Below are 27,343 nucleotides of genomic sequence, written 5' to 3' on the forward strand. Positions count from 1 at the left end.
TCTTTTTATGATAGTGCATTTATTACCATTCCATAAACACCAGGAGTTTCTTTTCGTTCAGAAAAAAGAAACTGCTATCTCATTTCCAAAATGCTTCTGTGCTGGCATGCATCTGGATGTTCATTTTGCTGCCCTTCAACCAGGATGCTTAGCCCGCCTGCCCAGCCCTTATTTCTCCAGCTGTTCAAACAGGGTGGGTCCCCTGCTCACCAGTGCTACTCTTTCCTTGTTGTTGGTGTGGGGGTTGAACTCAGGGCCTGGGCACTGTCCCTGAATTCTTTTGCACTGGGCTCACGATCTACCACTTTGAGCCATGGCACCGCTTCCGGTTTCCTGATGGCTAAATGGAGTTACATGGACTTTCCTGCTCAGACTGGCTTTGAACTGTGATCCTCAGATCTTAGCCTCCTGAATAGCTAGGATTACAGGGTGAGCTACTGGCACACAACCTTGCTATGCTACTTCTTATTTTTTGTCAGTCCTGGGGCTTGAACTCAGGGCCTGGGCACTGTCCCTGAGCTTTTGCTCAAGGCTAACTCTCTACCACTTGAGCCACAGCACCACATCCAGCCTTTTCTGTTTATATGGTACTGAGGAATCGAACCCTAGTCTTCATGCATACTAGGAAAGCACCCTACCACTAAGCCACATTCCCAGCCTGCAGAGTTATTCTTTTTCTTTTCTTTTTCTTTTTTTGCCAGTCCTGAGGCTTGAACTCAGGGCCTGAGCACTGTCCCTGGCTTCTTTTTGCTCAAGGCTAGCACTCTGCCACTTGAGCCACAGCGCCACTTCAGGCCTTTTCTATATATGTGGTGCTGAGAAATGGAACCCAGGGCTTCATGCATACGAGGCAAGCACTTTACCACTAGGCCATGTTCCCAGCCCCCCCCCCCCGCAGTACTACTTTTAAGCACTAAAGATTCTTTCCCAGAATTCTTAAGATGGGGAGCCAGTGAGAGCATGTTGGGTGCTGGGGAGACTGGGCCTACCTTTTTCTAGGAGCTACTGGACTTTGAGTTAGGAGCTTATGTCAGGAGAGGGCTGGAGACGCATATGGAAAATCCATTAGGCATTTACCAAGACTAGCTAGAATATATCTTGCATCTCAGTGCTGCAACCACCCTGTGCACCTCTGAAATGCCGGCCCCATTTTCAGTTAAGATGCACCCCTACTTTAGGAGGCATGTATGTGTGTGTGTCGGGATCCCACTGCTTTGCCCGTCTGTCACCTTTCATGGCAAGATCCCAACTCATCCTGTTTTTCTTGGGACTCAAATACTTCCTGTTCCATTAGAGGTGGACTTTAGAGGCCTCCTTTCACTCTTTGCTGCTAATGGATCTAGCAGACCCTGGCTAGAAACCTGATCTATTTGAGCACCCATTTCCGTACACCCTGGCCATCTGCTATGTTACCCAGATATAGAGATGAAACTGAATGGTCTCCTTGTCTCCCCCATCCCCCCTTCCCTCACTCTGCCCTTCTTACTCTTTCTCCTCTCCTCACACAGAATGTTGTCATCATAGATATTTTTGAAAGCACCTCCTCCCTCGACAGCTCATTATTCAGGATAAAAGAAGCTTGGAACATGTGAAGTTAGACACACCCAAAAGGGTGGAGAGAGATGGAGCCTTTTGGGGATTTCTAAATGTGTAGCTTTAGCTTAAGCCCTGGTACTGCTTTGCAAATGTGTACTGTGGGTCCCAAAGGGGAGATTTCCAGGTTAAGAGCCGCCCAGTGCAAGCTGTGAAGAAAAGGCAAAGCTCTGAAGTCTTCGACACACATGTACACCACCCCCCCCCCCAAATAGTCAAAGCTCACACATATCCCCTGCTTGGGGAGGGGTGGGAAGAAGGATAGTACAGGAAAATCATAGCTGTGCAAAGGGTAGTGAGAGTCTTTCACTACTGACATTTGTTCCAGAATTGTTTGGGGTGGGGTGCGGTGGAGCTGGATAGGGTGGGAGGCCAAATACCTTCTGGATCCTTGGCTATTCTAAGTAGTTTTAGAGCCTAGCCCAGCTTGTGGTTTCCTATCAGATTCCTGCCTAACTCTCCTGTCACCAACTTCCCTCCAAATTGTGTCTTATGATGTCTCATTCCTGAAGTGGCTCTAGGCAGTGCCTTCATAGGCCCTGGATTCCCAAAAATAACCTCCCCAAACCTTTGCCAGTCAGCCCCAGCCCTTCCCCCACTCATCTCCTCCTGAGATTCCAGACTTTTAAAATTCCAATGTTTTAGTTTATTAGTGTCCTTCAGCCTATTAGTTAAACAAACAAATGACTAGTTTGTTTGAAATTTAAGGAGAACAGTAATTTGTGCTGTGCCCCCCCCCATTAGCTAAAAATAGTTCCCAGCAGTCTGGGAAGAAGCCTAGGGCAGACTCAGTCTTCCTACTGGAGATACACCAGGACTCATACAGAGTGTCTGGGGGAGCTGAGGAGGGGTAGGAAGGCGGACATGTTTGTTTGACAAACAGTTTTGTCTCTGAAAAAAAAAAATTAAGGGGCTGGGGATATGGCCTAGTGGCAAGAGAGCTTGCCTCCCATACATGAAGCCCTAGGTTCGATTCCCCAGCACCATGTATACGGAAAACGGCCAGAAGGGGCGCTGTGGCTCAGGTGGCAGAGTGCTAAGCCTTGAGCGGGAAGAAGCCAGGGACAGTGCTCAGTCCCTGAGTGCAAGGCCCAGGACTGGCCAAAAATAAATAAATAAATAAATAAATATTTTCATATAGTAAAAAAAAAAATTTTAAATAGCCCTTTCATGGTTTTTGTTGTTGTTGTTGTTGTTGATCCATGGCTGGAACTCAGGCCCTGGTCACTGTCCTTGAGTTCTTTTTGTTCTAGGCTAGCACTCTACCACTTTGAACCACTGTGCCACTTCTGTTTTTTTGGTAGTTCATTGGAGTATGAGAGTCTCACAGACTTTCCTGCCTGGGCTGGCTTTGAACCATGATCCTCAGATTTCAGCCTCCTGAGTAGCTAGGATTGCAGGTGTGAGCCACCAGCACCCCACTCCTTTTTCTTTAATTTTTTCTTTTCTTTCCTTTTTCTACCAGTCCTGGGCCTTGAACTCAGAGCCTGAGCACTGTCCCTGGCTTCTTTTTGCTCAATTCTAGCACTTGAGCCACAGCGCCACTTCTGGCCATTTTCTATATATGTGGTGCTGAGGAATTGAACCCAGGGCTTCATGTATACAAGGCAAGCACTCTTGCCACTAGGCCATATTCCCAGCCCCTCTTTAATTTTTTCTTATTACTAAACTATGCATGTTCCACTTGGGAAACACGGCGAAGTTTAAAGAAATACAAAGCACACACAATCCCATCACTCAGGTAAGCACAGGTAAAAGTATATTGTGTTTGCTTCCAGTCTTTCTAGCCATAATTATACCTCTCAATTACTACCTAGAACATAAATTGCTATTATTATTTAATATATAATATTATTATATGTAATTATTACTTATGTTATGTATTAACATAATAATAACATATGTATTATTATTTTTTTTTGCCAGTTCTGGGCTTGAACATAGGGCCTGAGCACTGTCCTTGAGCTTCTTTTGCTGATGGCTAGTTGAGTCACAGCTCCACTTCTGGCTTCTTAGTGATATTAATATGACATAAGAGTCTTACAGTCTTTCCTGCCTGGTTTGACTGATCCTCGGATCTCAGTCTCCTGAGTTGCTAGCATAAATTCTTTTTCTGGATAGACACTCTAGATAATAAAGTCTGAAATGACAGAAACCATCTGAGGAGTAAAATGGAAATTTTACTCAATTCCAGTTAGCATGCAGTGACTGCTAGCTCACACATTCCCTTTGATCATTGTCATGTCATGGAGTCCATATAGTCAGTGTGTTTCCCTCTGCTTTTCCCTAGGTGTCTTGTGTGTATTTGCGCACATACACATCACCTGAAACATGGCGTGTAATGGCCACATAGTCACTATGTGACTTATCTTTCTGCTTTTCAGGAGAGACGGGTTTGGGCAAGTCCACCCTCATGGACACTCTGTTCAACACCAAGTTTGAAGGGGAGCCAGCTACCCACACACAGCCGGGGGTCCAGCTCAGATCCAATACCTATGACCTTCAAGAGAGCAACGTGGGGCTGAAGCTCACGATTGTCAGCACAGTGGGCTTTGGGGACCAGATCAACAAGGAAGACAGGTAAGGATGGCAGTTGGGGGGCAGGGGCACAGGGTAGGGCATTGCAGGGAGGAGCTCAGGAAGGTATCATGGATGCTGAGGTCTAGTCTGTCTCCCCATAATGGCAGGTAGTAGGTCCCTCAAGCACCATAGCACAGCCCAGGGCCTTACCCACTGCTCTAACCCTGTACACTTGGCCTAAAGAAGGCTATTTTCCCAGTATGCATGGGTGTGCCCTCACGTGTGCATTAAGATGAGCATTCGGCACATTTTAAGGTTCTTACCTTGTGCCTGGTGTCATGTTCTTGGAATCTGAAAAGGTACACATAGTATCTGTCCTTGAGGCATTCCTAGGCAAGATCAGTGCTATGTAAATAAGCCAATAATTTCCATAGAGTGCTATGTGTTCTTTAAAAGACAAGGTACAAAGAGGCAGGGGTGACTAGTGTCATTTCTTTGCAGATAGAGGAGGTCAGGGTCAGGGAAGCTTTCACAAAGCGTTCTCCCCCCTCTCCCCCCCATGATTCTTGAAAGGTGAATCATACTGCCAGACAGATAAGGGATGGAACAGAAGGGCATTCCAGGAAGAGGTAATTGCTGAGACAAAGGCAAAGTGATGCAGAGTTCTAGTGTGGGTGTTGGAGGCGGGGCTCAGGTGGTAGAGAGCCAGCCAATGAGCAAAAAGCTTAGAGTCCTGGTCTCCAATTAAAAAAAAAAAAGAAAGAATTTTAAGAAACTGCCTCTGTTTGGCTATACAGTTACTGAGAAGCTTATGAAGCTTAAGCTTTTAAATGTTAGTCATAAGGTAGTATTCGTTTATTTGGAAGGTTTAGAATAAGTGTAAGTCCCTCTGAAATCTGCATCTGCCCCCGAGCTTAGCAGTTGAAGTGAGGAGAGGACAATAGAGGTAAGTGAGTCTGCAATGGTTCCAGACCCTTGAGGGATTTACAGGTGCATTTATGTGGAGCCATTGAAAGATAGTGTGGCTGAATTTGGCAAAACACCTGTCTAGCAAGTGCCAGACCTTGAATTCAAACTCCAGTACCTCAAAGGTGGTAGGTGAGCTGTTGATGCATGGCTATTTTATTTTTTTTATTAGTGTGTATTAGCTGTACAAAGGGGTTTCACTTTGACTACATTAATCCTCTCCACTACTCTTTCCTTATGTCATCTTTATACATAAACCTAATATGCTAGTTGCTGTAATCCTAGCTAGTCAGGAGGCTGAGATCTGTGGATCACAGTTCAAAGCCAACCTGAGCAGGAAAGTCTGTGATACTCTTACCTCTAATTAACCACCAGAAAACTAGAAGTGGAGTTGTAGCTCAAAGTGCTAGAGCACAAGCCTTGAGTGAAAAAACTCAAGGACAGTGCCCAGGCCCTGAGTTCAAGCCCCAGGATTGGTACCCCCCCCCCAAAAAATACATGAATATTAAAGACGTGTGTATGTATTCATCTTTCATTTTTTTCTCCTTCTTGTCTTCCCAGAAGTCCCACAGTTACAGTGATTTTTTCTTCTTTATACAATGATTTTTTAATTTTTAATTTTTTAGGTCTACATTCCACACAAGAGAAAACATTTCTATACTTTATGAATATATGTAGCTCCTTAAGATGATGTAAATGCTGTTTTCCATTTGAGATTCTAGAGAGAGATGTCTGCCTTCCCCTTCCTTCACTGTGTTATTTTCCCCCTGCCTAGGGGGATGTAACCTAGGCTGGATGCTCCTCAGCCTGGGATCTCAGTTTTGTGCTATCATGCTAATCATCCTAATCTTGTTAGCATGAGGATAATTAGATTTTGTACCATCAGTCCAGTAGTTGGGCTACAATGTGCTTGATCTCAGCTGCAGATTTTTCAGAAACTTCTCAGTTAAGTTGGTCACAGCTTTTTCAGTTACATTTATTCAACATAATGATGGCTTGGGGAGAATGAATGGATACCGCCCCTTACAGGCAAATCTACTTCTGTTATTTCTTATTTGTTTGTTCGTTTGCTTATTGTGTCAGTATTGGGGCTTGAACTCAGGGTGTGAGTGTGTCTCACTGAGCGTTTTTACTCAAAGCTAGTGTTCTGTAACTTTAGCCACACCTCCACTTCTGGTTTTCCGTTAGTTAATTAGAGATGAGTACCACAGACTTTCCTACTTGAGCTGGCTTCCAACCTTGATTCTCAGATCTCAGCCTCCTGAGTAGCTAGGATTACAGGTGTGAACCACCAGTGCCCAGCCTCATATGGCTATTTATTTAACCCAGGGATCTTAGGCAAGATACTAAAATTCTCTTTTCCTCCATTTCTAGCCACATGTCCAGTGAGGCTAATGATCATAATAACCCTTACATTAAAGGGATGTGATGAATTGTATTTGACAAGAAAACCATTAAAAAAAAACCTGGGCACCAGTGGCTCATTTCTGTAAAACCTAGCTGCTCAGGAGCCTGAGATCTGAGGATTGTCAGTCAAAGCCATCATTGACAGAAGAGTTCACTAGAGTCTTATCTCCAATTAACAACCAAAAATATCAGAAGTAGTATTGTGCAAGTGGTAAAACACTAGCCTTGAAGAAATAAAAATCTCACGGAGGGCCAGGAAGGTGCCTTAGTGGTAGATTGTTTGCCTAGCACACCTGAAGCCCTGGGTTCAATTCCTCAGTACCACATAAACAGAAAAAGCCAGAACTGGCCTTGTGGTTCAAGTGGTAGAGTGCTAGCCTGGAGCAAAAGCTCAGGGACTGTGCCTACGCTGAGATCAAGCTCCATTGTGCACACTTATGCACACACACACACACATACACACATACAAAATAGCATTAAAAATACTTAAATAGGGGCTGGGAAGATGGCTTAATGGTAGCGTGCTTGCCTAGCCTTGGGTTCGAATCCTCAGTACTGCATACACAGAAAAACAAGAAGTGGTACTGTGGCTCAAGTGGAAGAGTGCTAGCCATGAGCAAAAAAGAAGCTCAGGGACAGTGCTCCCTTGAGTCTCAAGCCCCATTACTAGCAAAAAAAAAAAGAAAAAAAGAAAAAAAAACACTTAAATAGCATGTGGCATGGACTACCTCACAATCTCAAGGTTTTTCTATGATTATCATTTTAATTCATAGAAGAATAAAAGGAAGATTTGTATCATGCAGCATATAGGAGGGAATTATAAATGGTGTCCAGAAAAATAAGTTCTGTGTTTTTAACATGAAGGTCATGAGAATATTTATGAATAATAATCCCAGGGGAAATATGGGTACAAGCTAGATTGCTGTGATTACGAACTGAAAGGGAGGAAAGGATGTAAAAACATCTGGATAGCAAAAAGGGTCATAGAACAGAAAAAAGCAAGTTCAAGATGATTCAAGCTTGCATGGAAATTTAGCATATATAAGAAATGGAGGAAAAAATGAACTATTTAGGAAATGATGCTGGGAAAAATAGGCCATCCATTTAGGAAAAAAAATCAAATGAGACCCTTTTACACAAACACCATTCATAAAAATAGATTCCTGCTGAACTAAAAACACAATTCTAAAAATATAAGGAGAAAATGTCAGAGAATATTTTTATAACTTTGGGGCTAGAGAAAGCTTTTCTAGCTATGACACAAAATCCAAAAACCACATATTGACAAATGTATAGTCATTCAAATGAAACCACTTTTATATATCAACAAAAGGCAAAATAAGCTACAAATTGGTTAGAAATCTTTGTAATCTATTTATTAGATAAAAGATTTTGTAAAATGTCAGAAGCACTTCTACAGTTCACTGAGACAAACATAATTGGGAGAAAGAAAGAGACATAAATAGCCAATCAACATATGAAGTGATATTTTCTTTCTACTTCCCTGTTGATTAAGAAAATGCAAAATGGGCTGGGGATGTAGCCGAGTGGCAAGAGTGCCTGCCTCGGATACACGAGGCCCTAGGTTCGATTCCCCAGCACCACATATACAGAAAACGGCCAGAAGCGGCGCTGTGGCTCAAGTGGCAGAGTGCTAGCCTTGAGCGGGAAGAAGCCAGGGACAGTGCTCAGGCCCTGAGTCCAAGGCCCAGGACTGGCCAAAAAAAAAAAAAAAAAAAAAGAAAATGCAAAATGAAACAATATGAGTTTATCCATCAGATTTAAAGTAAAAGATAGTATAATAAAAGTAAAGGAATTTACTTTAATAAAAGTAAAAGTATTTTAAAAGTAAAAGATAGTATAATAGTCCCTAACACAAGGTAATTTCATTTGAGTTCCTAGGGGTATAAGCTGATACACATTTTCTTAGGGGGCAAATTTGGCAATATCCACTAAAATCTAAAATATGAATAATTATTTCTGTGCCAGTTGGGCTTGAACTCAGCCTGGGCACTGTACTTGAGCTTTTGCTCAAAGCTATTGCTCTGGAGTGGGGAATATGGCTTAGTGGTAAAGTGCTCGTCTCGTATACGTGAAGCCCTGGTTTCGATTCCTCAGCATCACATATATAGAAAAAGCCAGAAGTGGTGCAGTGGCTTAAGTGGTAGAGTGCTAGCCTTGAGCAAAAAGAAGCTCAGAGTCAGTGCCTAGGCCCTGAGTTCAAGCCCCAGGACTGGCAAAAAAATTTAAATAAGAAAAAAAAAAGGAAGAGGCAGCCAGGTATATAGATGCATGTCTGGAATCCCATCACTTGGGACGCTGAAGCAGGAGGAACAGGAATTTAAGGCCATCCTGGGCTATATAGCAAGACTGTGTCTCAGAAACCCAAACAAAAAGAAACAACAGTGAGGTATATTCATACATCCTCCTGTGGTTAAAAGTCCATGTTATATTCTTAGATGAAGTGAAGAAGTTACAGAATGACACACAGGTCAATGCTATTTGAATATCTCAGTCCCCATCCTGCAACAGAACACCCCACATTTCTATTTCTTTATGTAAACACACAGGAAAGGTCTGAAAGAATAATCAACACACTGAAAATAGAGATTAGCTCTGAGACAAAGTACTTGTGTGACTTACATAATTAAAAGTAAATCAAGGGCTGGGAATATGACCTAGTGGTAAAGTGCTCGCCTTGTATACATGAAGCCCTGGTTCAATTCCTCAGCACCACATATATAGAAAAAAAAAAGCCGGAAGTGGCACTGTGGCTCAAGAGGTAGAGTGCTAGCCTTGAGCAAAAAGAAGCCAGGGACAGTGCTCAGGCCCTGAATCCACACCCCAGGACTGGCAAAAAAATATATATATATAAATAAAAATAAAAGTAAATCAAGCCTGGTGCCAGTGGCTCACATCTGTAATTTTAGTTACTTAGGAGGCTGAAGTCTAAGGATCACAGTTTTGAAGCCAGCCTAGGCAAGAAAGTCTGTGAGACTTTTCTCCCCCACTATACTACCAAAAAAGCCAGAATTGAAGCTGTGGCTCAAGTGTAGTATAGGACTAGCTTTGAGCAAAAAGAAGGTCAGAGGACTTGAAATGTGGCTTAGTGGTAGAGTGCTTGCCTAGCATGTATGAAGCCCTGGGTTTGATTCCTCAGCACCACGTAAACAGAAAAGGCTGGAAGTAGCACTGTGGCTCAGGTAGTAGAACCCTAGCCTTGAGTAAAAGAAGCTCAGGGACAGTGCCCAGCCCTGAGTTTAAGCTCCAGGTCTGGCAAAAAAAGGATAAAGTTTTAATATAAAAAGCAGAGAAAATAGTTGTATACTGCTCATTTAAAAAGCTTGTCAAAAGCTGAACAGTAGTGGCTCTCATATATGGTGCTCATTACTCAGGAGGTTGAGACCTGGAAGATTTCAGTTTGAAGCCAGGTAAGGCAGAAAAGTCTTCAAGAACTCCAACTCCAATTAACCAGCAAAATACTGGACAGGAGGCATGGCTCAAATGGTGGAGCACAAGCCATGAGCAAGAAAGCAGCGTGAAAGCATTAGGCTCTGAGCTCAAGCCCCGGTGAAGGTCCCCCTTCCCTCCATACCAAGTATATCTGAGTTGAGGAGAGGCAAGAAAAAGCAGGGTATAAAAGGAGTGACTGAGAATGAGAGGGATAAGAAAAGAGAGCCAGAGGCCTGAGGATAGAGGTGGGGACAGATGGAGTGACCAGCCCACAAGATGTAGCTAAGTTGCTGCAAGGAATCTAGTCCCGTTTGGGAGTGTAGGGTGGGGATTGCTGAGTGGAGAGAGCAAGCGGTCAGAAAATACTGAGCTAGGCGGGGTACTGGTGGGACAGGAAAGGGTGGGTTCACTTTCAGAGGATAGGAAGGGAGACCGGAAGGTAAGAGTGGCAGAGCCTGGTGGCCTTGGGTTTGTTGGTCATGTACGCTGTCAGATATCTTGTAAGAATGTAAGGCTTGTGAGTAATTTTGGAGTGTGAAGAATTAGTGTTTTCTGATTGTGTTTTGTTTTTTGTTTGTTTGTTTGTTTGTTTGTTTGTTTTTGTCCGGAGACTGCTTGCTTTTGCTCATTGGCTGGCATTCTATGACCCAAGCCCAGCCTCCAAGCCGTAGGTGAGTCTTAAGAACAGTCAGTGAGGCCAATGACAGGGGAGCTCATCAGAACCAAGTAAAGGAGTTGTCATGTTGCTTTGGGTGCCCCATATGAGCTTGTAGACGAGGAGTTTGTAAAGGCCTTTAGGCCTGTGGTTTTGTGTTCTCACCTTCAGCAATGGTGGTGTAGGGGCAGAGAAAGCAAATATTGATATATTCAGTATAGCAAATTTGTTAGGCAAGTAAAGCAGAAGGACAGGGCTGGAGTGAGGTGAATGTTGATTAAAAAGTCTGGTTTCGTTTATAGCCAGGAACAATGATGCACACCTATAGTCCCAACTACTACAAAGACAACACAGGAGTTCAAAGCTAGCCTGGACAACACAAGATCCTCTCAAAAAGTGATGAATAGAGCCAGGCACCAGTGGTCCATGCCTGTAATCCTAGCTGTTCAGGAGGCTGACATCTGAGGATCAAAGTTTGAAGCCAGTCTGGGTGGAAACTTTTGTGAGACTCTCATCTCCAATTAAGTAAAAAGAAAAGCTGGAAGTGGTGCTGTGGTTCAAGTGGTAGAGTGCTAGACTTGAGTAAAAAAAGCTCAGGGGCAGTGTCCAGCCCCAGAACACATACAAAAAAATGGTAGATAGATAGATGATAGATAGATGGGTAGATAACAGTTTGGGTAATCAATCATGGGGTTTAGCTTGGCTGAAGATGAGACCAGCAAGGCTCTGGTTGGCACACTGTAAGATATTGGGACAAGCAAGATTCTAGAAGACTCTGTGAGGTGAAAGATCAGGTGTAGGAGGATAGAGGATATAAGAAAACTGGAGGGCTGGGAATGTGGTCTAGTGGTAGAGTGCTTGCCTAGCATGCATAAAGCCCTGGCTTTGATTCCTCAGCACCACATATATAGAAAAATCCAGAAGTGGCGCTTTGGCTCAAGTGGTAGAGTGCTAGCCTTGAGCAAAAAGAAGCCAGGGACAGTGCTCAGGCCCTGAGTTCAAGTTCCATGGCGAAAAAAAAAAAGAAAGCTGGAAGATGGTGTGTTACAGGGAGAATCTCTTGGGTGAGCTGGTCTGGCTAGTGATCAGGCAGGTAGCTAAAGTAGAAGAAGCTAAAGGTTGCCAAAATGAGGTAGCTAGCTATTCAAGGAATGAAGAGGTGGAGTGCTGGGTGTGATTGCTTGTGCCTATAATCCCAGCTTCTTGGGAGACAGAGATAGGATCAAAGTTTGAGGCCAATCCTGGGAAAATAGTTTGGGAGACCCTTTCTCAAAGAATAGGCTGGGTATGGTGGCATGTGCCTACAATCCTAGCTATATTGGGAGCATGATGGGAGGGATCCTGTCTATAGTCAACCTGGGTGAAAATGTGAGACCCTATCTGAGAGTAAAATCAAAAAGGGCCAGGGTGTAGCTCAAGTTGTAGAGTGCCTGCCTAAGAAGCACAAAGCCCTAATACCAGCAAGAACAAAACAAGATTAACTTATTATTATCAGTATTATTTGCCAGTACTGGGGCGTGAACTCAGGACTTTATGCTCTGCCTCAAGGCTGAGGCTCCTCTACCATGTGAACCACACCTCCAGTGTGGCTTTTTGCTAGTTATTTTGGAGATGGAGTCTTTTGGACTTTTCTGCTCCAGGCTGGCCTCAAACCAGTATCTTCTGCATTTGTTTGTCCATCTCCTGCCCGTGTCCTTCCTCACCCCCCTTCCTGTCAGTCATGGGGCTTGAACTCTGGGCCTGGGCACTGTCCCTGTGCCTTTTCACTCAAGGCTAGCACTCTACCACTTTGAGCTACAGCACAACTTCCCATTTTCTGGTAGCCAGTTGGAGACAAGAGTCTCCCAGACTTTCTTGCCCAGGGTGGCTTTGCTGGGATCCTCAGCCTCTTAACTAGCTAGGATTACATACCTGAGTCACCAGTGTTTGGCTAGAATTCCCTTGTTTTTATGCCTGAAGCTATTCCATGTTATGGATGGTTCAATTTTCTTTGTCCAGTTAACAATGACTGGACATTTGGGATGCTTCTGCCTTTCAGCTATTGTAAATAGCTTTTATTTTGTCCTTCACTCACTAGATCTCAGTTCCCTGAACTACTTCCTATTGCTAAATATATCAAGCTAGTTTCTGCGGTAGATGAGGAGGTTGTAAGTCCAATAGAATATGGGCAGTGATGCTCACTGTAGGGGTGAGGGGCCCTTGCTGTATTGTAGGCACTGGGGATGCAAATGTGACTTCAACAAAGATGAGTCACCCATTTCAAACCAAATCCTGGTGTCTGGGCTGGACTGATCTGTGGACATCTTCAGAGATCCTGAGAGCCCGAAGTAGCAGCAGCAAGATGGGCACAAGGTATCACTAGAGATTTTGGGGTGTGTATGTGGGAAGCTTAAGGGAGGAAAAAATCTCCTTTTTCCCTTCTGTTCACTTTTGGAAATCAGAAAACGAAGCTTAGAAAGTTATATAATGGACCAAAAATGAAGCCGTGTCATGATCAGATGATTCACACCGGTGGTCAATCACCTAAAAATTGTTGGAGCCTAGAGGATATGTCACCATCTTTACCCTGAATTATTCTGGAACATTCTAAGGATTTTTGCTACCAAGTGGTCCTTTGATACTGTTACCTTTCAGAACAATGTTGGCTCATAAAAGTCACAAGAAGAAAGAAAGGACTATATTTTTAGATCTTTCTTTGGAGCTCCAAAGCTATGCAGCACCTGGATTTCTTCTCTGTGCATGACTCTTAAAATCTAGGATGTTATGATTCTTTTTGTAAATGCTATTTTCCCACTGGGCTTTGGTGGCTCACTCCTGGAATCCTAGCTACTCAGGGAGGCTGAGATCAGAGGATCGAGGTTCAAAGCTAGCCTGTCCAGGAAAGTCAGTAAGACTCCTCTTACCTGTAGTTTAGCTTAAATATAAGAAGTGGAATTGTGGCTCAAGTGGTAGAGTGAAAAAGCCTTGCATGAAAAAGCTTAGGGACAGCAGCTAGGCCTTGAGTTCAAGTCCTAATACTGGAATCCCCCCTCCCCCCCAAAAATGCTGCTTTCCCTTCTCTGTTACAAGGCTGTTTCACAAAGACTCAGGTTTCTAGCAGCTGTGCCCAGGAGGTATTGGTTGGGCCCAGTGTCTTCTCATATTGTGTTTCTTTAGGCAGTGGCTTCTGAAAACTCCCTGTTGTGGGCCTAGGGAGGAAAGCCAATTGAGAGGCAGCCAGTACACAAACAGGGGAGATAAGAGAACTGGTAGGGATGCAGCTGGCTGTCCTAGTTAGAGAGGAAAGAGACTCTATGAAGGGATGACGGGAGGGCCTGGGCTGGGACTAGAGCAGGGAAAGAGGGAAGTTTCTTACAGTGCCTCAAGACTGAGAGGAGGGTGGGAATGTGACTTAGCAGTAGAGTGCTTGCCTACCATGCACGAAGCCTTGGGTTTGATTCCTTAGTACGACATATATAGAAAAATCCAGAAGTGGCGCTGTGGCTCAAGTGGTAGAGTGCTAACCTTGAGCAAAAAGAAGCCAGGGACAGTGCTCAGGCCTAGGACTTGTCAAACAAACAAACAAAACCACTGAGAGGAGAAGAGAGTTGAATATTGTTTAAGAAGCCTTGCTGTTGAGTGGCCAGTTCAAGGCCAGCCTGGCTTACACAGTAAAGAACCTGTCTCAAAAAGGAGAGAATGACAAAAGAGTGAGTCTGATCAAGGCACATTGTTTGCACCATGTGGACATGTATCCCATTTGCACAGCTAGTTGATGCAATAAAAAAAAGAGGAGTTAAAAAAAAAAAAAACCAACAGGGAGCTGGTGGCCTATGCTTGTAATCCTAGCTACTCAGGAGGCTGAGGTTCAAGGCCAGCCCGGGCAGGAAAGTCTATGAGACTCTTATCTCCAGTCAACCATCAGAAAACTGGAAGTGGTGCTGTGGCTCACAATGATAGAATGCTAGCCTTGATCAGAAGAGCTCAGCGACAGCAATTAGGTCTTGAGTTCAAGCCCCATGACCAACTAAAAGGAAAAAAAAAATATGGAGACCAGTGTAGTGATGTATTCTTGTAATTACAGCTTGACATAAGATCCCAGGTAGAGATAGGATCATGGTCTCAGGCTATCCCAGGCCAAAGAATGAGAACCTATTGGGATGGGCAACTAAAAACTAAAAGGTCTAGGGATGTGGGTCACATGGTAGACCTCCTTCATAGCAAACACAAAGCATTGGGTTCAAACTCCAATACTGCAATAATAATAATAATAATAATAATAATAATAATAATAATAATAATAATAATAAAAAGAAGTCTTGAGAATCAGAAAAAGATGTGTCCTTTAGGGGATCTGAGTGAGGTATTCCAGTCCCAGTAAGAATGAGCAAAAACACCCCAGCATTCTGAGAAGGTTCCCCTGGGTCAAAGAGAGATCCTCTGTACCCAGCTCTCATCCTAGGCATGGAGATGCAGGAAGCAGACAGGTGTCTAGTAGGGAAGAAAACCAGCCCAAGCACTGATGTGCCACATCACTTCAGGGCCCATTGGGGATAGAGAAGGCTCCTGTACAGACCCTGTCCTTCAGGACACAGTTTATTTGTGAGGACACTAGTCATGGAGAAGCAAGAAGAAGCAGTCCAGTACTATGTATTTCCTCCTTCCTTCCTTCCTTCCTTCCTCCCTTCCTCGCTTCCTTCCTTCCTTCCTTCCTTCCTTCCTTCCTTCCTTCCTTCCTTCCTTCCTTCCTTCCTTCCTTCCTTCTTTCCTTCTTTTTGTGCCAGTCTTGGGGCTTGAACTCAGGGTCTGGACTCTGCCTCTGCGCTTTTTCACTTAAGGCTGGCACTTAACCACTTAAGCCACAGCTCCACTTCTGACTTTTTGGTGCTTACTTGGAGATTAGACTCTCATGGACTTTCCTGTCTAGGCTGGCTTCAAACCATGATCTTTAGATCTCCACCTCCTGAGTAGCTAGGATTATAGGTGTGAGCCACTGACATCCAACCCAATACCATAGTTTTAAGCTCCTGGGTCATGAAGGTGTTTCTGGCCTGTAGGCAGGAGGGAGGCATCAAACGGAGCCCTGGGCAGTGAGAGGTCAGGGTTGGGCTAAGCAGGAAGAAATGAGCCTTCCAGGGTGAAGGTGAACACATAGAATTAGTTGGGCTCATGTAGGGACCAAGAAGATGGCCAGGCTGACAGCCTACCAAAGGGAGATGGAGAAATTCAATTGGATGAGGAAGACTCTTACTATAGAAGACACTTCGCATTTCTGAAAGGGACTATTTTTGTCAGGTATTGGTGGCTCTGTAATCCTAGCTACTCAGGAGGCTGAGATGTGAGGATCACGGTTCAAAGCCAGCCATGGAAGGAAAGTCTTTGAGACTTAACTCCAATTAAAAAAAAAGCCAGAAGTGGAACTGTGGCTAAAGAGCTTCAAAAGAAGCTCAGAGGCAGTGCCCAGGCCTTGAGTTCAAGCTCTGGCAACAAATAATTCATAAAAGGGACTACAGTATGTCAAAATCCAAGTGTTTGGGGTTCATTTTTCTCTCCCCTGTAGCTACAAGCCCATTGTTGAATTCATTGATGCACAATTTGAGGCCTACCTGCAGGAAGAATTAAAGATCCGGAGAGTGCTGCACACCTACCATGACTCCCGAATCCACGCGTGCTTGTACTTCATCGCCCCCACAGGTCATTCACTGAAGTCCCTGGATCTAGTGACGATGAAGAAGCTGGATAGTAAGGTCTGGAAGTGGGACAAAGGCTGGGGCTGGAGCAGGGGTAGATGGGAGGCTGGGAAGACTGGATTTGCTCATCCTGATCTCTTGCATGTAGTAGGTACCAGATTCCCGACCAGACTTTGTGGCTTTCTCATCCTCTTTCCTTGTCCCTGTATAAAGATGGCATTATTAATCTAGTACGTAGGTTATATGCTTTGCCATCTTGTTTCCCAGCACTGGAGATTGGTCTGCCCTGATTCTTCATGGAAAGAAGGATGCATCCAGGTGCAGGTGGCTCATGCCTGAAATTCTAGCTACTCAGAAAGCTGAGATCTGAGGATAGAAGCTAGCCCAGGCAGGAAGGTCCCTGAGACTCTTATCCCCAGTTAACTCTGGAAAAATGCCAGAAGTGGAGCTATGCTCAAGTGCTCCAGCCCTGAGTTCAAGTCCCAGGACTGGCGTGGAAAGAAGGAAAGGGCGGAAGAAAGGTAGAATGAAAGAAGAAAGAAAAGAAGGAAAGAAAGAAGCATGCAAGATGACTCTCCAGGTCTAACAGTACAGGCTTTGGTAGTAAAGCAAGGTTGTTGCTTTTTTTTAAATCCCAATATTAATCGGCACATGGTAGAATCAAGTATTCAAATTTGACTTTGATTTTTTTTTTCCTTGTCAGTCCTGGGGCTTGGACTCAGGGCCTTGAGCACTGTCCTTGGCTTTTTGCTCAAGGCTAGCACTCTACCTCTTGAGTCACAGTGCCACTTCTGGCTTTTTCTGTGTATGTGGTACTGAGGAATTGAACCCAGGGCTTTGCTAGGAGAGTACTCTACCACTAAGCCACATTCCCAGCCCCAGCAGGTAACATTTCTTAAGCCTTTATTTTATGCCATGTCAGAGCTAAGTATCTCATGGAGTATTTGACTGAGTCCCTTTGCCCCTGTGAGGTAACTACTGCAGTTATCACCATTTAAAGAAAACTGAGGCTCTGAGAGGTTGTGGCTTCTTTGTGGTCAAATAGCTACTGATGTGTTCTAGATTTGAACCCCAATTTGACACTGTGTTGTATTGTGTTCATATTTGAGAAAGATGGCTGTGGAAATCAGATATTTCCTGCTTTCATTGAAAAATGCAAATGCTACACCATGTATAAATACTAGGATTCTTTGTGTTAAAGGATTGACCACACTATTCTTTTTTTTTAAATTAAATTTTGTTGACAAGGTGTTGTGCAAAAGGGGTACAGTTACATAATAAGGCAGTGAGTACATATCTTGTGATATCTTACACCCTTGTTTTTCTTTCCATTCTCTAGATCAGGTGGGCATATATACAATAGCCAGTGTACCAAAATCATATACAGTAACCACGTGGCATATGCCAAAGGAAATTCACCTAGAACTTTAAATGTAATGTCAACAATAGAGTCCTCCCCCCCCCCCACCCTAACAGTCATATATCAAGGAGACCATGACCCTTTGTTCTCTGTGTTCTAGTCTTGTCTCACTCAACATTACTTGTTCAAGTTCTGACCATTTCCCTGCAAATACCAATATTTTATCATTTCTAATTGCTATGTAGTATTCCATTGTGTATAGGTATCACATTTTTTTGGATCCATTCATCTGTAGAAGGGCATCTGGGTTGTTTCCATATTTTGGCTATTGTGAATTATGCAGCGATAAACATGGATGTGCAGATGTCTTTTTTTTTTTTTTGGCCAGTCCTGGTCCTTGGACTCAGGGCCTGAGCACTGTCCCAGGCTTCTTTTTGCTCAAGGCTAGTACTCTGCCGCTTGAGCCACAGCGCCACTTCTGGCCGTTTTCTGTATATGTGGTGCTGGGGAATCGAACCCAGGGCCTCGTGTATATGAGGCAAGCTCTCTTGCCACTAGGCCATATCACCAGCCCCTGCAGATGTCTTTTTTTTTTTTTTTTTGGCCAGTCCTGGGCCTTGGACTCAGGGCCTGAGCACTGTCCCAGGCTTCTTTTTGCTCAAGGCTAGCACTCTGCCACTTGAGCCACAGCGCCGCTTCTGGCCGTTTTCTGTATATGTGGTGCTGGGGAATCAAACCCAGGGCCTCATGTATATGAGGCAAGCTCTCTTGCCACTAGGCCATATCCCCAGCCCCTGCAGATGTCTTTTTGATATCCTGAGACCTGTTGTTCAGGATAGATGCCTAGGAGTGGTATGGCTGGGTCATAGGGTAGGTCTATGCTGAGCTTTTTGAGGAACCTCCCTACTGTTCTCCAAAGTGGTTGTACTAATTTGCACTCCCACCAACAGTGGAGAAGGGTTCCTCTTTCCCCATATCCCCTCCAGCATTTGTTGTTGCCCGAGTTCAGAGTATAGGCCATTGTAACTGGAGACCACACGATTCTTTAAAAAGCATAATTATTAGTACCTTTTCTTTTCCCTTTTTTTTGCCAGTTGAGTGCTGTCCCTGGCTTCTTTTGCTTAAGGCTAGCACTCTACCTCTTGAGCCACTGTGCCACTTCTGGCTTTTTCTGTTTATGTGATACTGAGGAATCGAACCCAGGGCTTCATGCTTGGTAGGCAAACACTCTACCTCTAGGCCACATTCCCAGCCCCTTTCTTTTGACATTTAATATGTGCCATGCACTGTGAGTACTTTATATGTGTTATTTTTTAAATAAAAATTATTTGTTTTAGCAGTACTTGGGTTTGAACTCAGGGACTGGTGATTGCTTTTAGGCAGGTGCTCTACCGCTTGTATCCACACGTATAGCCATTATATGTGTTATTTTATTTCACTCTTCCAATAATCCAGTGTGGTGGATACTGTTAATACTCCATTTTATTTTAATTAATTGATTAATTTAGTGCCAATACTGGGGCTTGAACTCAGGGCCAGGCCAGTCTTCCTCAGCTTTTTTGCTCAAGGCTGACAATCTACCACTTGTACCATACTTCCACTGTGCAGTGTTTTTTGGTGATTAATTGGAGATAAGAGTTTGTGAACTTTTCTGCCCAGACTGGCTTTGACTAGAGGTCCTCAGATCTCAGCCTCCTGAGTAGCCAGGGTTACAGGCATGAGCCACCAGTATCTAGTCATTCCTTTATTTTTCATAGGAGAAAAATGGAAGCACAGAAAGGCAAGTAGCTTGCTCAAGGTCAGACAGCTTTTAATAATGGGCCTGAGATTTGGATCTAACTCTGACTGCAAGGATTTTTTTTTCCCCAAATGCTTTTATTTGGGTAGAAGCAATACTGGTATTTTAACTCAGGGCCTTGCACTTGCTAAGTAAGCACTCTACCACTTAAGTCATATCTCAGCCCTTTATTTTTCCAAAATTCTAGTTTATAGGCTGTCATGTAGTAGCATAGTCACGAAAAGAAAAACTGAATGTCAGCTATAACAAGAATTGGAGCAATTGAGCTCACTCCTCATGAATAATAGGCTGCTGTTGAAATGTCGCCATGCCCAGCATGCCCCTCTTCAGGGCAGCAGTGAGCGCGTGGCTGGCAGCCTGCTGGGTGGGTTGTGCTAACTAAGCAGCTTTTGACATATGTTTATAGTGCGAGTTGGCACTTTGCAAAAAGCGACAAGAAGAATTGGCTTTGCCCACTATTCCACCTTGGCAAGGGCTCTGACCCCGGAACCCCCACCCTCCACAAAGAGGTCAAGGCCAATATTCCCAAAGTCTAGATTTTCTTTTGCCCAGTACCTGAATCCCTGTGTGGTGTGAGTCTTCAGAGGCATTTCTAGGTCAAAGTACAGGGGAGGTAGGACTTTCCTTGCAGATCCAGAGCTCTTAAAGCCCCCCCTTCCTCCCTTTCAGAGCCTAGGTCCTGGGCACCATAAATGACACCCCACTGGGCATGCTGGCAGGCAAGATGGTACACTCCACGGGAACTTGAGCTTAGGTGGTATTCTCTGTTTCCCAAAGCCATGTACAGGTCAAATTTCTTTACCCATGTCTCATACACACACACACATACACACACACACACACACACACACACACACACATTCTTTTTTTGTTACTTGGGATTGAACCCATGAAATTCCACTTTCTAGACAAGCGCTTTGCCACTGAGCTACATTCCAGCCCCATTGGTCTCTTCTTGAAGACACTTCAAGGATTGGGGTTCAGATGGGTTAAACTTTTAAGCACAGAGCTGGGAATATAGCCTAGTGGTAAAGTGCTAGCCTCGTATACATGAAGCCCTGGGTTCGATTCCTCAGCACCACATATATAGAAAAAGCCAGAAGTGGCACTGCGGTAGAGTGCTAGTCTTGAGCAAAAAGAAGCCAGGGACAGTGCTCAGGCCCTGAGTTCAAAACCCAGGACTGGCAAAACAAAACAAAACAAAACAAAACTTATAAGTACATTAGGACTTTCTCCTACTGTCTGAAATTGGAAATTTTACCTGGAAATGAATCATGGGATTCAAACTGTATAACTGGTTTTGTTTTTTCTTTTTGTTTGGTCATAGGCTTGAACTCAGGGCTTGGGTACTGTCCTTAGGCTCCTTTTGCTCAAGGCTAGTGCTCCATCTCTTTGAGCCACATTGCCCCTTCCCAAACAGTATAACTCTTAGGTCAGATTGGTAACAGAGTCTTTGATGAATAGGGCTGCTAGCAGCAAGGGAGCCAGGTGTGTGCCTTCACCAAGTAGTGCCTGCCCTCCTTTCCTGCCATTTTCCTATCACCTATGTCATACCTTTCTGGGAGTTAGCCTGAACTGGACTTACTGGGACCATTTACTGTTAGCAAGGAGTGACTTCATCTCCCTGTTTCAACTATACATGCCTTGCTATTATTGCCTTTCTGCTTTAAATCACCCCAGCAATGACTTTGACAGCAAGCTATCACACCTCTGCCCCTTGGATCTGAACTACTAGACAGCTCCTGTAAGTTTGTGGACTTAGGATGAAGGCTTGGGTTTGAATCCTAGTTCTACAAATTAGCTCTCTTGTCGCCTTGGACAGTTATATAACCTGTCTGCAGTTCAATTTCTCATTGGGAAAATAATAGTAATAATAGGTTTCCTTGGAGGGTTATTGTCAGGATTAATTTTGTTAAAGCCATACAAAATAGGTTAGCGCCCAGCACATAATGAGTGCTTACAGTTCTTTATCATATTGTTTGGTTACAGAGGTGGCCAGTCCAAGGCCCGTAGGCAGAGCTGCCCTTTGATATAACGTTGCTAATGTGCCAATGGGGGTGGTGGACTAATTCTTCGCTGCAAGTGAGTGGACTCTCAAGGTCAGGCTTCCAGGGTCATGCTACTAGCATTTTCAATTACCAACAATGATCTCACTTTGCTTCTCCTTTCCCTAGGTGAACATCATCCCCATCATTGCCAAATCAGATGCCATTTCTAAGAGTGAACTCACAAAGTTCAAAATCAAAATCACCAGTGAACTCGTCAGCAACGGAGTCCAGATCTATCAGTTCCCCACAGATGATGAGTCAGTGGCCGAGATCAATGGAACCATGAATGTGAGTGGGGAACACAGGGGTTCAACTTTCTAATCGTTGCTTTTTGTTATTATTTTGCAACCATAAATAGAAGTAAAGTGCCTTCACTAGATATCTTACTATTGCCTACTCAGTGAGTGGCAAGCATTGGTGAGAGAAAATCCCGCATCCAAGTAGCCCCTCCCCCTATGCATGGTCAGTGCAAAGCCCCAGAGTTGGGAGGATGGGTAGCCAGAGACTGTGGGACACCAAAAGGCGTTCAGAGCAGGGAATTCAAGCCTGTTATTCTTTTCTTTTCTTTTCTTTTTTTTTTTTGCCATTTCTGGGGCTTGGACTCAGGGCCTGAGCACTGTCCCTGGCTTCTTTTTGCTCAAGGCTAGCACTCTGCCACTTGAGCCACAGCGCCACTTCTGGCCATTTTTTATATATGTGGTGCTGGGGAATTGAACCCAGGGCTTCATGTATATGAGGCAAGCACTCTTGCCACTAGGCCATATTTCCAGCCCTTCAAACCTGTTTTTCTACCCAGTCTCCTCCATACTGCTCTGGTCTAAGGCAGGCAGCCTCCATGGGATTATAGACGAAAGACAGTTTTTCTCTGATCTATACACTGCTGGGACAGAAAGACTGGAAAGTTGGCTGACTTTGGTGATTCAAAGGCAGTCTGTCCTCAGACCATCCAACCCTCTCTCTCAGGGGTGGGGTGGGGGGTATAGAGCCTCCAGTTTTGCTAGTGACTAGAGAGATGTTGGGGCTTGAAGTCAAAGCCTGAGCACTGTCCTTGAACCTCCTTTTTTTTTTTTTGGTTGGTTGTAGAGCCTGGGCACTGTCCCTGAGCCTCTTTGTGCTCAAGGCTAGTGCTCTACCACTTGAGCCACAGCACCACTTTCAGTCTTCTGGTGCTTAATTTGAGATAAGAGGCTCAAGGACTTTCCTGCCCTGGCTGCCTGTGATCCTCAGATCTCAGCCTCCTGAGTAGCTAGGATTATAGGCATGAGCTACTGCCCCCCCCCCCAGCAAGATGTTACTTTTAAATATTAGGGTTCTGCTTTGCTTTACTAACTGTGAATGAAATAAAAAGCCCCGAGTCCTTCCTCTTTTCTCTCCTCCCCCACATCCCTTAGTAGAGGAGTGAGTAATAAAAAAAGGCAGAGAGTCAAACATCTCCTCATGCTTCTTTACAATGTATTGATGCTGTTGCTGCAAACGCTTCAATGTTGTGATTTCAAGGAGACAGCTAATAGCTTTCAGAAAGCCTCTGCTTCGGGAACAAATTCCTTTTTTCTTCTTTATTGAGAGACATCACATTTTCCTAATGACATAATGCCTAGGGATAGCCAAACTTAGGAAAGCTTTGTAATAAAAGCCATTTTTAGAAAACTTTTCCTGCTGCCATTGCCCTCTAAATTATCATTATAGCCTCAGCTGCCACCTCCTATGAATTGGCCAACAAATTAGCATAGCAGGGTAGCAAGTCATTGTCTCGCCCGACTTCCTAGCCCTTGCTCTGCCCAGGATAGGTTTGTTATTAGAAGTTCCCTCATCATCTTTGACAAATGTGGCTCAAGGGTAAAGCTGTATGGATTGTGGTAGGTGGATCTATGTCCTCGGTGACCTGCTGTGCACTTGGGAAAGGAAAGATAAGTGCTTGTCCCTCTCTAGCAGTCAGGACATTTTGATAGAGACTACGTTCCTTTTCTTTTTCTGTTTTGCCAATTGTGGTGCTTGAACTCAGGGCCTGGGCATTGTCCCTGTGTTTCTTTGTGCTTAAGGTGAGTGCTCTACCACTTGAGCCACCATTGCCACTTCTGGCTTTCTCTGAGTAGCTTTGGAGATAAGAGTCTCACACACTTTCCTGCCCAGGCTGGCTTTGAACTGTGATCCTCAGGTCTCAGTCTCCTGAGTTGCCAGGATTACAGGTGTGAGCCACTTATACCTGGCCTAAGTTCATTTATAGTAAGAAAAATGTGAGAAAGCCTCACTGTTGGGGTGTCCTGGCACTGGTGTGTGGAAGCATCTAGTTGCCTAAGCTGGTCAGTCCCTACAGAGAGCTTGCAAACTCCTAAGTTACCAAGTAGCTTTCAAGCCTTGTGGTTTGCTTTATTAAGAACAAATCAGGGTTGGGTGCCGGTAGCTCATGCCTGTAGTCCTAGCTACTCAGGAGGCTGAGATCTGAGAATCAAGGCCAGCCCAGGCAGGAAAGTCCATGCCATGGATCTCTTACCTCCAATTAACCCTCAGGAAACCAAAAGTAGTTCAAAGTGGTAGGGCACTAGCACTGAGTGGGGAAAAACAAAGCTTAGGGACAGTGCCCAGCCTCTGAGTGCAAGCTCCATGATGGACAGAATTGAAAAAAAAAGAACAAATTGTCAGCAATCTCAAGGTGTAACAGCAAACCACATTTCACCATATTGTGGATTAGGAATGACAGTGATTCTGAGCTATATTTTCTACTCAGCTTGTGTCTTGCTTTAGCCTTAGGGCAGGTTACACCTTATGATTGGCCCTCTTCATATCCTTATACAACCAGCTTCTCTATGCTTTGGTAATGGACTTCTGAGCTTCTAGGATTGCAAAAACTGTTTCCATTCTTTTTTTGGTTGGTTGTGGGGCTTGAACTGTGGGCCTGCGCACTGTCCTTGAGCTCTTCAGCTCAAGGCTAGCAGTCTACTACCTGAGCCACAGCACCACTTCTGGTTTTCTGGTGGTTAATTGGACATAAGAGTCTCATAGACTATCCTGCACAGACTGGCTCTGGCTTTGAACCACCATCCTTAGATTGCAGCCTCCTGGGTAGCTAGGATTACAGGTATGAGCCACTTGCACCCGGCTGAACCAATTGACTCTTTTTTTTTTTTAATCAGTCCTGGGTCTTGAACTCAGGGCCGGAGCACTCTCCCTGGCTTCTTTTTGCTCAAGGCTAGACTCAAGTATTGTGTTGTAGTAATACACACTGGACTAAGACAGGTGATGAATATGCCAAGAGACTCTCAGGTGTGGCTTGAGGCTGTCTGTTGTGGAGCCCTCTGTGGCTGGAGGAAGTGACATGTGAGGACACCTTACCAGCAGTGTGGATGGCAGTCACAAGGTTCCCTTTAACAGCACTGCCACACAACTATCAGAGTCTCCTCTCTGGGGCCCCATGTACAAAATTGCACCTGTCAATCTTCTATAGGCATCTGAGGTAAATGAGGAGAAAGCCTGGCATCAAGTTTGGCTCGTATGAATAGGATCTGCGAGCGTGGTTGGGGAATTAGCATCTCCCTGCCCTATCTGACTCCATTCTGGCTGCTAGAGCCATCTGTCTCTTGAGCAGCAGGATACACAGAGGCTCAGAGCATGGTTCCCAGGATTTTCTGCCTGTTATGGTTAGCTGATTTCCAGCAGATGCTGTTTAGCCAGAAGGCAGAGCATAAACCACCCTAGGTGAATGGGAGGAGGCTGGCGCCAGTATGTAATGGCCTCAATGCATTCTGCAAGAGCTGGACATAGGAGTTGGGAGCTGGGTGACTTGTTTACATCTCTGAATCCCATTTTCCTCAGCTCATGCCTGAGGTTCATATTCGTAAGTATCTAAGGTTGATGTGAGAATCTGTTGGGAGCGCTTAGAAATGATCTGCTTGCCTATATTTATCAGAACTTGCACCTGCCACTTGCAAAAGAGTGTGCCATAACACTCCCCATGCTGTGGGAGGTCTTGGTTGGCCATGGACTTCCATTTGGTGGGGGTTGGGTATTTGAGAGCACGGAGGGAGCTAGAGGAATCAAGTGACAGCAATTTGAGGAAATGGAGAAGCAAGTAATACTGTCATTCGGATGGGACAGTATCTCTCCCAAGTAAAAAATAACAGGCCCAAAGGAAGACTGACATTTCCTGTGCCTTTATTTTCTTCTTGTGGGTTTTTTTCCCTCCTCCTTTCTTCTTGAGTCCAGAGAAGTGCCTCCCACTTCACACGCCTTCTTCCTCCATCACTTAACGGCTGAGAGCCCAGGATGAGAGCAGAGGATAGAAGGCGCTGCTTTCTCTTTCTCGCTTCCTCCCTCAGTCTAGCCCTCTGCAGCTGCTTTTCCTTGGCTGTGTGTGTGTGTGTGTGTGTGTGTGTGTGTGTGTGTGTGTGTGTGGGAGAGAGAGAGAGGAGAGAGAGAGAGAGAGAGAGTGTGTGTGTGAGAGAGAGGCACATAAAGCATTGGGCCTTCTGCAGTGAAGGTTTTCCCAGAAAATATTTGCAGTGAATTTGATGCTCTTGAAGCTTCTAGAGTCCCTGAGTAGGAATGAACTGTACCCTGTTGACTTCCTAAAAAGCCTAGCTGGCACAGGCAGAAGATGCTCAAGCAGTTTTAGGGAGACAGTGTCCCCCCAATGCTCTGTGGTTACATACACACTCCGCCTCCAACCCCCACCCAACGTCCACATCTGTAGTTCCCTCTTCCTCTCTTTCCTGTGTCCCTAATTGCAGGGATGCAGGACAGTAGGGAAGGGCTGCCTGACAGGGATAGTTAACAGAGAAGGAAGGAAGGGCAACTTCAACTGCTGCCTGAGCGCTTTGGGGAATTTATGGGTATCCTGGTGCTGAGCGCCTGATGAGAACATGTAGATTTTACTGCTGAAGAATATTTTTGGGCCAGGCCCTGGTGGTTCATGCTTGTACTCAGGAGGCTGAGGTCTGAGGATCACAGTTGAAATGCAGCCCAGGCAGGAAACTATGAAATTCTTATCTCTAATTAACCATCCGAAAGCTCAAAATGGAGCTATGGCTCAAGTGGTAGAGGGCTAACCTTAAGACAAAAAGCTAAGAGACAGCACTTAGGCCCGGAGTTCTAGCCCCAGGACCAGCATAAAAATTAAAAAAAAATATTCTTAGGATCCAGACCTAAAAAAGAATGGAAAGGGGGCTGGGGATATAGCCTAGTGGCAAGAGTGCCTGCCTCGGATACACGAGGCCCTAGGTTTGATTCCCCAGCACCACATATACAGAAAACGGCCAGAAGCGGCGCTGTGGCTCAAGTGGCAGAGTGCTAGCCTTGAGCAGGAAGAAGCCAGGGACAGTGCTCAGGCCCTGAGTCCAAGGCCCAGGACTGGCCAAAAAAAAAAAAAAAAAGAATGGAAAGGGATTGGCTGTGAGATCACTGTGCAGATTAAACCTATAAGCGACAGATTGAGCATCGTAGAATTGAACTGCCTTTTATAAACTGCCTTTGCACAAACGCATTTCCCTCCCCTCCCCACATAATTAGGAGTGTTTACCTTGTCTACTGCTTGAAACCCATAAATAGGAGGAATAGATCATGAAGGGGTGGGTTTGGAAGTTAAACTCAGAGTCCACATCTAGCTCTGCTGTTTCTACTGTGTACCTCCAGACAAGTCATTTAACTCTTGTGGGCCTCAGTTTCCTCATCTATACAATGCATTGGTAGCATATATACTATAAAATGAAGATTATAAGACTTCCTTGTACACACCATTGGAAGATTCAGTGAGATGAGTCAGGTGCTGGTGGCTCATACTTATAATCCTAGCTACTCAGGAGACTGAAATGAGGTTTGAAGCCGGCTGAGGCAGAAAAATCTGTGACGCTATCCCCAGTTAGCCAGCAAAAATGCTGGACT

At 44.7% G+C, this 27,343-nt stretch overlaps 1 protein-coding gene across 4 annotated transcripts in view; it reads left to right on the forward strand.

Moving 5' to 3' along the window:
* Positions 1-27,343, forward strand: part of Septin6 (septin 6) — a 77,615-nt gene that overhangs the window by 25,827 nt on the left and 24,445 nt on the right. For all 4 annotated transcript variants that reach the window (XM_048335932.1, XM_048335933.1, XM_048335930.1 and 1 more), the window contains exons 3-5: positions 3,978-4,173; positions 16,134-16,320; positions 21,596-21,757. In XM_048335932.1, coding sequence (XP_048191889.1) covers positions 3,978-4,173; positions 16,134-16,320; positions 21,596-21,757 — 545 coding nt within the window. The remainder of the gene's footprint in view (positions 1-3,977; positions 4,174-16,133; positions 16,321-21,595; positions 21,758-27,343) is intronic.

Source organism: Perognathus longimembris, chromosome 28 (assembly GCF_023159225.1).
Source record: "Perognathus longimembris pacificus isolate PPM17 chromosome 28, ASM2315922v1, whole genome shotgun sequence".
NCBI lineage: Eukaryota > Metazoa > Chordata > Mammalia > Rodentia > Heteromyidae > Perognathus > Perognathus longimembris.